General features: G+C 36.0%; 2 protein-coding genes and 1 pseudogene across 2 annotated transcripts; all 3 read right to left on the bottom strand.

The window, feature by feature from the left end:
* Nucleotides 1-443: 443 nt before the first annotated feature.
* On the bottom strand, nucleotides 444-2391 carry LOC137716204 (uncharacterized). The gene is made up of 3 exons (XM_068455655.2): nucleotides 2272-2391; nucleotides 1640-2030; nucleotides 444-1410 (listed from the first exon to the last, which is right to left on the bottom strand). The coding sequence occupies exons 1-3, from the start codon at nucleotides 2356-2358 to the stop codon at nucleotides 1202-1204; spliced, it is 687 nt and encodes a 228-aa protein (XP_068311756.2). The 5' UTR covers nucleotides 2359-2391; the 3' UTR covers nucleotides 444-1201.
* Nucleotides 2392-6101: 3710 nt separating this feature from the next.
* On the bottom strand, nucleotides 6102-8728 carry LOC137716387 (B3 domain-containing transcription factor VRN1-like). Its single transcript, XM_088686546.1, has 6 exons — nucleotides 8526-8728; nucleotides 7829-8312; nucleotides 7561-7712; nucleotides 6898-7438; nucleotides 6651-6778; nucleotides 6102-6510 (listed from the first exon to the last, which is right to left on the bottom strand). Exons 1-6 carry the CDS (start codon nucleotides 8628-8630, stop codon nucleotides 6163-6165), a joined length of 1758 nt encoding a protein of 585 aa, XP_088542672.1. The 5' UTR covers nucleotides 8631-8728; the 3' UTR covers nucleotides 6102-6162.
* A 2204-nt stretch (nucleotides 8729-10932) lies between these two features.
* LOC148690756 (putative indole-3-pyruvate monooxygenase YUCCA11) lies at nucleotides 10933-12453 on the bottom strand (annotated as a pseudogene).
* Between the last annotated feature and the right edge of the window lie 2559 nt (nucleotides 12454-15012).

Below are 15012 nucleotides of genomic sequence, written 5' to 3'. Positions count from 1 at the left end.
CGCATGCACGCTCGTAACATTATTTTTCTTCTATATATGGTGGAATATTTCCACTAGCATTAGAATTTTTCTTTCATTCTTATAGACCTCATTAACAAAAAAGATGTTACAACTTCCAAAGTTTAATCTTTTGAACGAGCATTTTTTAAATTAAACAACGATGTATCATGAAAAAAGCCTAGTAAGTTAGGACATACGTGAACTAAGCATGGTATATTTAAGTAAAAAGTACATTGTCCAAATTCGTAACCTTGACCTTAAAAAGTATCCATATACAAAATAAATAATACCCGAAGAAAACAACAATTCAAACCCTTGTAGCTCAACACATATTGTCGCCACGCAAGTGACTCTGCACATCGACCAACGATCACGCAAAACACCGGAATTGCATTTGACACTGCCAAAGCACCAAAGTGACACTACAATATTAATAGTAAACACGTGATGTTATTTAAATATACAAAACTGACATATTTGCTGATAGACACTCTAATACATGCAAGAGTGTCCAAATAGTTTTATGCTAGTTTTGCGAATACTAAACAGCAGCAATGCATATTTCATTTTGTTAGTTTGATATAGCTAATAATTACATGAAAGGTAAATTTTTATGAACAAAAGGAGAATTCAAAAACCAATAAAAAGAAAAACACCATTACATCACGCAATTAAAGAAAGGAGTCTGAAAATGTCCTTGGCTAAGCGAAACAACAAAAAAATAGAAAGCCATAAAAACCAGTGGTACAAGGACATTTCACCAAATTGTCAAAGTTAGATATAGTGAAACTTGTGACTTGTGAGGGTGTCTTCAAAAGGAACTCAATTTAGAATTTTGTCCCAGGCTCCTAAAAACTCAGGACCAGCTCTAGCTTTTGGACTCCAACTTGTTCTCTTTTTCTTGTGGGACTGCGGTGCTATTGGAGATCTCCCCTCCGATTTTGGGCAGGGTAGAAAATCACCTTCTTCTATCACAAGCACTGTTTTTTCCCCATCATCATGGGCTCGGAAAAGGACGACATCAAACAAAGGTTTAGTGTTGTTGGTATTCAACACAAAAGCGTGCACATCATCCAATACCAAATTATTGTCACGCACAAATTCCAACCAACCTCTACAGAAAGTGAAATTGGATTTTCCTTTATCGTAATTCATATCAACATGCCAAGTTCTCCCATCCGAAACTCGAAGGGTAACCTTACTAGAATCGTCGAAGATAAGTTGGCTTCATGGCAACATGGAAAGAAGAAGGGTTTTGAGATTTGAAGACCTCAGCTCTATCAAGAGCTATGGCTTTTCCATTCTTAGTCAATGGATTCATCCTCCCAACATACCCAGGTCTTTGTTTCTCGAATCTTCGAGTGTTAGATTTGCCTTCTCCACGTTTATTAGCGGGAAAATTATCTTTCCCTGTTAAAGATTGCAATATATAGAACATTACAAGTAAACCCTTAATGGCAGAGAACAAAATAACATGTATTAAAAATAGAAACACAGGTTTGGCAATTTTTCATTTCTTTTCAACTTTTTCAATGACTTCTCGAATGTCATTTGACGAAAGTTGAATGATCAAACTACGATATGGAACCACAACCACATTATGTTTAATAGTGTAAGTTGATGTTGAGTTAGGCTTTACCACTTGAACTTGTTCTGTTTTTCTTGTGAGGCCTAGTACAATGCAATGTAGATTTGCCCCTATGGGTTGAATAATCGTCTAAATCATCATCAGAATCATCATCTTGATCAGCTGAGTCCATCTGGGGCATTGCTTGTGGATAGTCAATCTCTGTGCAACTTCTATCAAATATGAACACGTTGAATTTGGAATTCCCTTCATATTGAAATACTAGCCAGTGACCGTAGCATAGAGAGTAAAACTCAGAGAAGGCTGGCCAACCATTGTCAAACCAAGCCTTACCATCCCATCTTCTGAGTTCTACTGGCCATTCTGAACCATTTGGAAGCTTAAGAAGTACTGGGTTTGAAGGCTTATCTCCATATTTCTTCACAAATTTCTTTGGAATACTCTGTGCACAACAGAGATCGTGTTAACTAACTGGTGATAAATTTAAAAGGATGAATTATCGGCTATATTTGTAGCTAAAAAATGAATCATCTCAAACAATATTGTGGCTAACAATATTATTTAATAGCATAGTGAAGGCAAGAAACATCTTTCACAAGCATATCGACGGAGACCCGTTTCTGAGAGAGAGAGAGAGAGAGAGAGAGAGAGAGAGAGAGAGAGAGAGAGAGAGAGGTGCTTACTAGTTTTCTGTTGCTAGAAGTGTCCTCTAGGATGGCTTTAAAAAAATGGGGAGGCCAGTTATCAGTTTTCCCGTGTACAGAAGCCATAGCGACACTTCAATTGTCTTTTTCAAAGCTTTGCCACCAGGTTCTTGGAAGAAAGCTGCATACTGGTTGAGTTAATATATATGGTCGTGAATAAATGGAGGGATAAAAAAAAAAAAAGGTTTAATAACTCAATTTTTTTCCATTCTAAATTTTACTTTAAGGTAATACTGCAAAACTATATGTTTAAACCACATTTTATAAATCATATGATGTGATTGTTAATAATTAAATTATGAGGCTTTTAGAGATAATGGCTTGTGACAAATGATTTTTAGAATATAACCGGGAAGGTTTTCAATGTCTAAAAAGGATCCTTCATTTTAATACACCATGGCATGTCACTAATAATAAACCACATGTTTTACTACTCTACTATTTACAAGAATGTCATCCTTATTGTCTACAATGTAACCTCCACCATAAAAATTTGAAAAATGTAACAGTTTCATCATTATGACTCATAAAAGTAACATCCATCTTCATTATCTAAAAAATGTCATCCTTATTGTCTATAACTACCTACTTTTTGTTTTTTTGTTTTTTTTTTTTTATTTATATTTATTCAAATTTTATATTGTGTGGAGAATGCACTAATTTATGTCCGATAGCTTTTGTACGGTCAATTAAGTACGTTATATAGTTCAGGTCCGATAGATTTGATACAGTCAATTTGGTACGATTTGTATTTTTTATGTTTTAGTTCACCAGGTCCGATAAATTAGGTCTGATAGATTAGGTCCGATAAATTAGGTACGTTATATAGTTTAGGTCTGATCAATTCGGTACGGTCTATTAGGTTATGATTCACATTCCATTTTTTCTAAATAAAAAATTGTTCTTTTCATTTATCTCTGGATTTTGTAACATCCCACATCGTCCAAGGGAGTGGATCCTATAAGCTTTATATGTATATTCTCATCTCTACCTAGCACGAGACCTTATGAGAGCTCACTGGCTTCGGGTTCCATCAGAACTCCGAAGTTAAGCAAGTTCGCACGAGAGCAATCCCATGATGGGTGACCCACTGGGAAGTTCTCGTTTGAGTTTCCAGAAACAAAACAGTGAGGGCGTGGTCGGGGCCCAAAGCGGACAATATCGTGCTACGGTGGAGTCGAGCCCGGAATGTGGTAGGGGCCCGGGCCAGGATGTGACAATGTAGTTTTAATTTATTGAATCCGAAACTATAAAAATAAAAAAGAATGCATTGAGAATAAAGGTACACTATATTGTTCTACACACAAAATTGTTCATTATTTGGGTACTGTCAATTAGGTCCTACCATTCAGTATGGTTGGTGAAGTACTATATAGTGTAGGTTCGATCAATTCGGTACGGTGAATTAGGTTGTGATTTCACATTCTATTTTCTCTATTTGTATTTTTTTTTTTCATTTATCTCTGGATTCACCTTCAATTTGGCATCTAAAAGCCCTTTTTTCTTTTCTTTTTTTTCTGAATACAACGAGAATTTGGTTTCTAAGTTTTCTGCCTTTTTTGTTTGATCATGGTTTCTCAGTTTTATGGGTTCTTTGTTTGGAATAACACATGACCGTTTATGGTAATGTTATTGTTATAATGAACATGTTATTTATTGATCTAGTTAATCAAGCATTCTTGAAAAATTAATTATATATTTGTTTCTCTAATTGGTTTTAGGAGAGTAATAAGGGTAATAGGGAAACTAAAAAATGCACTAATTTTTTTTTTAAATGATTAAATGTGACATGGAGGACTTTTTTTAATTTTTTTAATCTTGCATATGGTATTATTGAAAAAGGCCAAATTGGATTCATGATCCCCGTGGTTATAAGGTATTCAGAAAATTACCCATGTGGTAAAAAAAATTAGAATTTAAATCCTTATGGTGTAGGTTATTAGCAAATTTAACCCAAATATGAGATTTCTGTTAAACCTCAGTTAAATGTAGCGATAAAAGTATCCAACCAGTCTTTTCTTTTTAGCCTTCTTCTCTTGTCCCTCTTTCTGTCTGTTATTGTACCTCCTCTCGGCTCACTCTCCAGGCTCTCACACATTTATTCTCTGTTAGCCATTTTCTTTCTGTCTCTGTAATCTTAAAAATGTAGGAATAACATTATTCGAATGCTTACGAAAAAAAATTACACCTTTAATGAAAGCAAGACTGCAACACATTATCCCAAAAGAAACCCATTTAGGAATGTACCAATAATTTCCAGTTAAGTATTCAAACGAAGAATTGCAGACTTCAAGCATTAAAATTCAACCCTAACAAAGCAATAACAGAAGAGATTAAAAGCCAATTAAGCAAACACTCGCCTGCAAATCCAATGATTTCAACAATTTACACTTCTCGGCAAAATTAGACCGATGCTGGAGGCATTGGAGCACCAGATTAAGGTCAGCTTTTCGAGCCTGGGTAATCTGTCGCTGATAGCAGTCATACCGGCGTCCGATAAGCTGTTCAAATCAAGCACGTTGTCGTCGGAGCCATTGGCAGAATGCAGCCTCACCGACGAAAGGTTAAGGCGCTCGTCAATGTGAACGGTGCGGACGTTGCGGAATTGGCGGCGAGGAGGCCGACGATGAGGTTCGGGCTGCCGATGGTGCCGATGCAGAGGGCGGTGCTTCTCCGAATATCTTATTACGGGAACCATTAATCTAATTTGGCCTGTTGAAAGAACAATCTTATATAGAGATTAAAACAAAATTTTCTATTAAATTATTAAGTGTTGATTATCGTGCTTATTTATTATTGGTAACGCAACATCACATAATTACAAATATGCTCTAAAAAATTGATCTACTTAACATTATTCTTCACTTTATATACACAATATTCATTGTATTGAAAAACCATTCATCCCTTTGTAGAACTCGATGTGCACTTCAAAAATGTCAACTTCAATCATGATAATGCGATGTTTATTGAAAAAAGGGGTTGGAAAGTGTAGCATTTTTAGAATATCAAAAGTCCAATTAAAGTATTGTATTTATTTTGAAATGTGTTATCCACACACATTTTTTTACTTCTCACACATCCTCTTAATTTGCTACTGTCAGATCGAATGAATTAAAGAAGATCAAATGACATAAATTAACAATGAATGTGTGAGAAGTCCACACCCCATATATCTAATGGGTAATGCTAGAGAGATTAAATTTGTAGACAAAATTTACAAACTAAATAATGTGTCATTAATAAAAATAAGCACGTTTATCAACACTTAAGTCATAATCCAATCATCATAGTCACAACTCAATTTGTATGCCAAGGAGGGCCTCTGCTCTGTTTCATAGTCATGCATAAGAAATCCTTGCATGTAATAAGTTATCGGGGAATACTTAGGCTTAGAAGGTGGTTCACGTGAAAACGATCAGAATTCGAACACATTATTTATAGCTCCATTCGTTACATCAGTTTAATAATAAATAAATAAGTAAACCACAAAGAAACGACTGATTCATCATGCAGTGCACTTAGAAGAATGATTGTTCAATTGGTTAGTTGACTGAGATAAACAAACAAAACCAAATTTACCAGATTATTCCTAAAAGAGACAATTGGGGAGATGAAGGGGGGAGGACGGTTCTCAGGGTTGGGTCTATTGGGTTTTCTTGTTTTTATTTTTGGTTATGTTTAATTTATTTTCTTAAATTTTTTGAAAAAACATTTATTTTTAAAGTTAACATTGGTTGGTTAGTGGAACACAAGGCCAGCTACTAGGAGGGGAGCAGACAGCGGGATTGATAGTGGTAAGCAAAAACTGTTCCTAAACATATGATATTTTTTGTTCAAAAGGAAATCATTTCAGAAATTTGTCCCAGGCTACAAGTTTTGAACAGAATCAGCAGCTGCATCAACATTTTCTTCCATCTCAGCTGGCACTGTTTTCTCCCCGTCAATATTGGTACGCTTTGCAGCTTGTCCAGAGCGGAAAAGGACAACATCAAATAAAGGTTTAGCGCTGTTGTTGATCGACACAAAGACACACACATCACCACTTTCCAAGTTATTGTCACGCACAACTTCCATCCAACCACGCCCGAATTTGGCCTTCTTTCCTTCTGAAAAATAATTCAAATCAACGGGCCAAGTTCCCATATTTGAAACTCGAAGGATGACTTCACAGGACTTTTTGATATGATGTAGCTTGTGAAAATCAGACGGCAAAAACTGAAAAGAACACACAACGAAGAAAACAATGCAGAAAGGAGAAGGTAAGAAAATCTTTGAAAGAAACATTGATGATTCTTCTACTGATATAAGTAAACGAAATCTTAATGGCTCAACATGGACGTTCGTGGAATGCTTACTAAGAAATAAGAGCTGATGTAACTAGGACTCATGGCAACAACAAAAGAAGTAGGGTTTTGAGATTTGAAAGCAGTAGCTCTCTGAAGGGCTATACTGCCTCCACTTTCAGTTGGAACATCATATTTCCCTGTAAAAAAAGTAAAATATTACAAACAAGAAGAGAATAAAAGAACATAATATGGTTATGTAGAAACATATATATGTTCTTTCGTTTTCACTTCTATCTTAGATTTTAGACTGCTTTACCGCTTGTAGCTGTTCTACTTTTCTTCTGAGGCTGAGGAAATGGTAATGAAGATTTCTTACTTGTTTTTCCTTGGTGGGATGGAAATTTGTCAAATATTACAACAGAATTATCATAAGAATCCTCACAAGAATCATCACTGGATCCATTACTAGAATTGTTATCAGAATCCTCACTAAACTCATCACTAGAGTCATCAGTAGAATCCTCATCCAAGATTTGAACAGAATCACCATCTGCTTGATCAGATTCTTCCATCTTAGGCACTGTTTTTCCCTCATCAATGCTACAACTGGCAGCTTCTTTAGAGCGGAAAATGAAAACATCAAATAAGGGTTTTACGTTGCTAGTTGACACAAAAACACACACGTCACCAAGTTCCAAATTATTGTCACAAACAAAGTCCATCCAACCACGCCTGAATGTGGCCTTTCCTTCTTCATATCTCAAATCAACAGTCCAAGTTCTCCCATCCGAAACTTGAAGAATGACCTCACAGGATTTCTTAATAGGACGTAGCTTGCAAAACTCAGATGGCAACCACTGGAAGGAACACAAAAATAACAAAGGATAGCATGAATGAGAAAGTAAAAAAGGGAATGAAGATTGAGAATATTAATGATATTATTTACTGACACATGAATACAAAATTTTATAAAGTTTACCAAGAGCCCAGAGTTGATATAACTGAGCCTCATGACAACAATGAAAGAGGGGTTTTGTGATTTGAAAGCAATAGCTCTCCGACGAGCTACAACCTCTCCACTTGGAGTGCTAGACGTGACTCCATATTTTTCGGTTGGAAAATCACATTTTCCTGTAAAACAATTTGCAGTAGGATATTACAGATTAGCTGAAAACACAATACGTAATACAAATAGAAACAAACATGTCATTTTAGTTTCACTTCCGGTGAGATTTTATAATGCTTACCACTCGAACTTGTTATCCTTTTCTTGTGAGGCTGAGGACTTGGCAATGTAGATTTCTCCCTTGTTTTTCTTGGGCAAGGTAAAAATTTATCTAAGATCATAGCAGAATTATCACCAGAACCATCACCGGACTTGTAACTCAAATCATCACCATAATCATCACTAGAATCATTTGCGGAATCGTCACGAGATTCATCATGAGAAGTTAGTTCCATCTTTGGCATTGTTAATGGATATTCAATCTCCGTGCAACTTTTATCAAATATACACACATTGAATTTGGAATTCCCCTCATATCGAAAAACCAGCCAGTGACCGCAATCTAGAGAGTAAAATTTGGAAAACTCTGGCCAACCATTGTCAAACCAAACCTCACCATCCCATCTTCTAAGTTCTACTATCCATTCTGAACCACTTGGAAGCTTAAGACATACTGGATTTGATATTCCTTCACCATATTTCATCACAAATTTCTTTGGAATTCTCTGCATAGCAGAAAACATCCCAAGTAACTGATCAAAAAATTGTGAAAAAAAAGTCTTCGTTTTTGTTGCTAATAAACAAACATAATCGAAATCATAAAATAACTGCAGCGGACATTTGTCACACGCATAAGAAACGGATAATACTTTCTCACTTGGTGTAGCCACACATATGTATGGATGACGAGAGAGAGAGAGAGAGAGAGAGACTCTTACAAATTTTCTGTCTTTGGAAGTGTCCTCTAGAACGATTTTGAAAAAATGGGGAGTCGTCGGAGAAAATATTGGCCGGTTAATATTTTCCGGGGGAGCGGAAGCCATAGACGTTGAATCAAAGGTCTTTCAAATCAGCACTACCAGTTTGCAGAAGGAAAGCTCTATTCACTAGGTTTTATCGATTTGAGGGTGGGGTGTTGGAGTACATAATTTTACCCCAAAAAGGTCCAATTAATTCGGTTAGCTAAACGAGTCAAATTACTTGCCTTTAATTAGGTTGAATGTATACTATGAACTAGGCCTGTAAACGAATTAAGTTTATTGGATTTGGGTTGGGTCCAATCCGATCCGTTAATTTGATGAATCATTCAAACTAAATCCGTTAAGTTAATGGATTATCCAAACCCAACTCATTAAGCTAACGAATCATCCGTTTCAACTGTTAACAATATTTTTTTTTTTTTACCAGGTTAACAAACAAACAAAAAACAAAATGCAATTAAGCTCAAACAAAAACAAAACTTTGATTCAGGAGCAAAATCAACATACAACAATTAATTTGGATAAGCTTGGACGAGTGCAAAAAATGCAATTAAGTCGACGCTGGACAAAACAACCTTTGGCAATTCCTCGTCTCCCTCTGCAAATTTCACCCCTGCAGGCGGAGTGGGTGTTCGGGATTTCGAAGAATTGCAGACTTTGTGGGATGTCAAAAGCTAAGTTGAGAATTGCGGCGTAGCAAAGGTGAGCGCGAGGGATTGAATCTGAGAGGTGTCTCTTTTCGCGTCCAGCTGATTGCAGCCGTTCGATCCGCACAGGGCCACCCATTTGGGTTTAGGACTATTGAATTTACACAAAAGTCTTCACTAACGGGTGTGAACGAATGGTTAACGGATTTCACGAGTTCATCCAAAATGACCCGTTATTTAACGGGTGATTAACAAGTTGACCCGTTAACCATCCGACTCGTTTATCACTCATTCGAATACTAATTTTAACGGGTCGTGTCGGGTTAACGGATCAGGTTGAAAATGTCAGGTCTACTATGAACGCAACATCCCAAAAAAAGAAGAAATAGTCTTTAAGGATTGTTTGGCACCTCATATTTTTTTGGAAAATTTTATTTGAACCCATATAACCTCTCTTTACACCCAACTTAAACTTCAAATGTGAATTGTCTTTTCTACCTTATTCCATAATTACCATCAAGTATAAGATGAAATTAATAATCAAATTAAAATGTATCAATAAACCCACCTAATAATCAAACTCTACCATCACACAATCTTTATACAACGTTCATTCTAGCTAAAACCTTAAGACACTTTCATAGAGAAAAGCAAACTCTTTTTTACTGATAGATGATGATTTTGAAGTTTTAAATCCTCTAACTAAAAAGTATGAATCGATTTATACAAAAAAAAAAAAAAAAAAAAAAAAAAATCATTTGATTTGATTTTTTTTTTTTTTTTTTTTTGGTTTTGTGTTTAAGAATTTAAATTTTATGAACAAAATCAGCGCCTTTTCCATGATGCTTGCATATAAGAGATTGTTTTTTTCTCCTCGGTAAATGCTTCAATGTTTGCAGCAGAACGCTCTGCATGAAGTTGGTGTCTGCAGCAGAGACTTCATTCATGTGCTATGAAGCTGCAAGAGGATACCGGTTGAAGAAACAAAGAAAGAGTGGAATAGTTAATCTCATGAGAAAAAAAATTCTATTAGATAATGAACCTAGGAACAAATTTGAATCTTTTGGTAGCAGATATAATTGTATTCTACAACATTTTATAAAAGGAATTATATGACAGCTAAGCACACATGTCGCTAGAGAGACAAATCTTGAATGAGTTGTAGAACATTGATTTTGTGTTTTTATATTCCAAATGGGTGTAAAGACAAATTTATATATTGAATTGAGTTTGTGAGGGTAATTTAGTTAGTAAATTTGGGTTAAAAGAGATATTGATAGTTTAATTAAAAACTAGCATATGGGCACACACAAAGTGTGTGAAATTTTTTTTTTTTTTTTTTTTTGGTTTTTGAAGGACAATACTTGCATTCTCCTATTTACTCAATACTTACCACAAGCAGCTACATCCCAACGGACTGCTATGCTAATTAGCTCTATTTGCATGCGAATAAAGAGGAAAATTTCTAATTCTAAAAAAAAAAAGACGGATCATATGCAATGCAGGTAAATTCGTATTACATAAATACTTAGTGCAGGTACAACTTCCAAAAACAAATGCAAAGAATCAATTAACTCGCTGAAAAATCAATTCAAAGAATGTAAAGAATTAATGTTACAAATCCTTCAACTTTAATATCATGTCAGCAGGTTAGTATGACATTCATGAATGTAATACGAATGCCATGTTACTGTATCACGCTTGATAATCCATCAAAGTCAATCCATTTTCTTGTAGTGTAAGTTCAAACACGAACTAATGTCATTTGCTATACAATGTGCATCATGTGCAATGCCAAGCAATCCACGGCTTGAGAACCCAGCGCTGTAAAGACCATTTTCTGATTTCCAGTGATCTGGGAACCTCTTTTGTGGCATTCCATTGTCGTTAAAGTAGCAGTTGTCATCCTTCACAAGAAAATAATGAACAACGTTATTTGGACTGTATATATCATAAAGAGTAGCAATTCTTCGGTACATGCTAAGAAAACATTAGACATAAACGCATACCTTAAGCCAATTTAGAACGCTGCTTTTGTAGCCTGTAGCAAATATGATAGCATCGTACCAATTATAGATGCCATTTTCAAATTTGATTAGATTTCCTTCTATGCTTGTTATGGAAGGCAAGACCTGATGAAATTTTTTATCGATAGTTAATTATTTTAATTGTCAACAACATAAGTAAATGTTATAAATCTGCAAGATAAAGAATGAAGATATAAATTATGCATTAAAAATTATTTTACCGTTATTTCTCTGGTTTTAATCTTCTTAATGCAACCAACGTCGATAGTGGGGGATCGACCCTTAGCAGCCTTGAGATAAAAAGGTCCCTGTTTTGGCTTTTGAATTCCGTACTTGGATAAATTTCCGTACTTCAATTTGCCTAATCCTACGACAACCATGTCGACTATTGTAACTGGGAGGAGTTTTAACAAAACCATTCCGAAGAACACAATTTCCTTGTTGAGAACATGTACCTGCGATGTTTACAAAAGTTTAAATATTAATGTACTTGAAATAAGATGATCGATACAAATTTGAGTGCACATTCAAGGAGCATAAAAAAAAAGGAACAACTTTAGTTGTCCTTGTGTGGGAGAAAAAGGCAGGCAGAAGTTTTACCGGGCTACGGACAACAATGGAAGTATTAGCTCCCGAACTCGACAAATCATAAGCAATTTCCATGCCTGAATTACCAGAACCAACGACCAAAACATTTTTCCCACCATATTTCTTGCCGTTTTCATACTTGCTTGAATGAATGGCCTACCCATTGAACCCATCCAAGCCACGCACTTGAGGAATATAACCTACGCTATTTTCACCACTTGCCACCACAAGAAACTTCCCAAGATACATTTCTTGCGCACCCGAAAGCGTGTTCTCGACCTTGACACACCATTTCTCTAAATCCACATCGTAGAAAGCAGACTTCACGCTTCGGTTGCATTTAGGGTTTATGTTGAATTGGGATACATAAGTATCCAAGTATTGAACAAACAAATTCTTGGGGACGTATGTAGGTGTATCTGAAGGGAAAGACATATAGGGAAGTTCGCAAAATTGCTTTGCTAAGTGTAGCTTCAAACGATCATAAGACTTTTTCTTCCAAAGAGAAGCATAGCAATCTTCTCTTTCGAGTACCGCATTTGTAATGTTAAGGTGATTAAGACACGCTGAGGTTGCTAAGCCGGCCGGACCAGCACCGACGATGACCACCTGCACTTCCTCCATTTCTATGTTGAATTTTGGATAGGTGGTTTTGTCAAGTGACTGAAAAATTCTTGTTTTTGTTTTTCGGAATTTGATTCTGTGTACAACATATTACACGCTCAGGAATTTAAACCCAATAGTACAACACAAAGCCAACTTAGAATTACTAATTACAGGCAGGACTACTTACTCATTTCTAACAAATTTGTTGAATCAGTTGCCGCAGTACTGCGTATGAATAATTCCTGTCGTGTTTGGAGCACTTTGATGTGGAACCATGCGAACTTCTCCTGTCAAACAGTTTCGCTTTGCAAATGCAGCCCAGCCAGCAGATACGTAGTTGAAACGAGTTACGCCAAACAACATCAAATTCACATGCCAGGTTTCATATTAGCCTATAAATGATAGGACAGCTAATTTAACAAAAATAATAGAGAAAAGAGACAAATATAGTCAAACAATAAAATCGATGAGTTTTTGTAAATTGATGATTTTTGTTGATGATTCGGAGTTATAAATTTTAGTTTATGGCATTAATACATGGTTTTAAAAATTAGTACAAGAGATGATCTTATTTTTCATTTTCGCACTATGGCCCCAAAAGTTTCAGCTTTAGTTAGGTTGGCCGTATACCTACCACCACATATTTCTGAATACTTTTGCTTACCACCATCAAAATCTAAACTCATTCAATGATACTAAGTAGACTGGTAAGCAAATATGCACTCATGAATTGTTTGTGAAGAATTTGTTGGCAATATCAGTACGGCTCAAATATGAATTCGAATGGCCTTTTTTTTTATTTTTTATTTATAAAGAATCCAAATGCCTTTGATTTACATGGATGTCATTATTTTGCACTTATATGTAGTAAAACCAGTAAAGTTTAATGATATTTCCTTAGCTAGAATTTTTGTCTGACAGAATTAAACTTATGCACCAGATTCCTAGTGTGGGACATCAATTCTTTAACATACGTTGACATTGTTGAAAATGCATGTAATATGTCGATACGTTGTGCAGGCAGTAATTGATAATTTTATGCACGATATATTACCCATGACATATCAACAGTTTATCATATTACCCATGTAATATGTCGATACAGTTTAATTACTGGACTAACTTTTAAAACTATTATGTGATGGATTTCTAGTAAAAACTTATGAGAGAAAAGGTAAAGAACAAAAGGAATTTTCAGAGAATGTTTTTCAGAGAGTTTGAGTGAACAAATCATAGCTGCTACTCTAGGTAATTTTATTGATTGATTCATTCCTTTACATTCATTCTTATCTAGCTACAACCACAAATAAATTGTCCTTCCATTTACAGTTGTGTTATATGTTCACATAAGCCATACACCTCACCTCTAATCTGAGACATACATGCATCCAGTGTGAGATGGTTTTACACAACATACAATTTGTGAACTTTGCAGAACTAGCAGCCTTGTCTTCAGGCTATAGAACCCGAAGGCCGAGACGTATTCCTTCCTCGACCGCAATCGCAAGATCAAGAAGTCAGCAGCGCGCCCAACGCCACATCAACACATTTTACTCCCCCACCGAACTCGGCCGACGAGTTGGCACACCTTGCACATAGCCAAAGGATGTAGTTAGTTTATTAATTATTCGGCATGCGCGCCACGTAGGATTGGTAGTTTTTAAGGTCGACAGCCTGACATTTTATAAAACTTAAAATAGCACATTAAAATTACAAGAAAGAACTTTTAGTCAATAAATGTTTTAGGGTGAATTACAAAAAAACTACCTCAACTATTGGGCCAATCACAGTTTCACACCTCATGTTTAAAACATTTCAGTGTCATACCTTAACTTATAAATTTGTTGTAATGTCAGACCTCCGTTAACTTTTCTATCAAATTGACCATTAAATGCTGACATGGCTTGAGGCGGAGCCCAATTCCTATAAAAAAATTAATTAAATATTAAAAATTAAAAAATAAAATCATTTAATAACTTTTTTAAATGAGGGACCCACTCCTACAAACCCAACCCCCCTTCTTCTCTATCCACCCGTGTCCCTCACCCCTAACCTTCCTTCACACTTGTGTCCTCCAACTCTTTTCTTCTTCCTCATCCCCCTTTCTCTCCCCCTCCCCCTCCTCTTCATCCTCCTCCTCCTCATTTACCATATTCCCCTATAATACCTACTTTGCAACCTCACTATCCTCAAGGGCGAGATTGCCCAAGTCAAAATCCCAGAAATTTTACACCGTGATTTTGAGGTACTCAGAGGAAAAAGACGAAGATCATGAGAGAGAGTACGAGCTCGAGTTGTCAAAGCTCTTGACAGGGCTCTTGAAGCAGGTCGATGTACGTAGAGTTGTCGGGGGTCGAGCTACGATTTTAGAGATAGCGATACAGTGAGGGCGCAAAAAATTGATTGGCGTCGGTTGGCATTGTTGCAATAGTGGTGGCAGAGGCGGCGACGTAGACGATCTACAAAGAGGACAGCGACGACGAGAGGGGTGGGCTTCGTCTGAGCCTTAGTTCTCATAACCCATAGGAGAAGAAGAAAAGAGTTGAAGGATAAAGTAATTAGTCTAGGATTTGATGG

This window comes from Pyrus communis, chromosome 15 (assembly GCF_041283825.1).
Source record: "Pyrus communis isolate YQ-2024b chromosome 15, ASM4128382v1, whole genome shotgun sequence".
Taxonomy (NCBI): Eukaryota; Viridiplantae; Streptophyta; class Magnoliopsida; order Rosales; family Rosaceae; genus Pyrus; species Pyrus communis.
The sequence above is the reverse complement of the archived record's forward strand: the minus strand, read 5'-3'. Positions and strand labels throughout refer to the sequence as shown.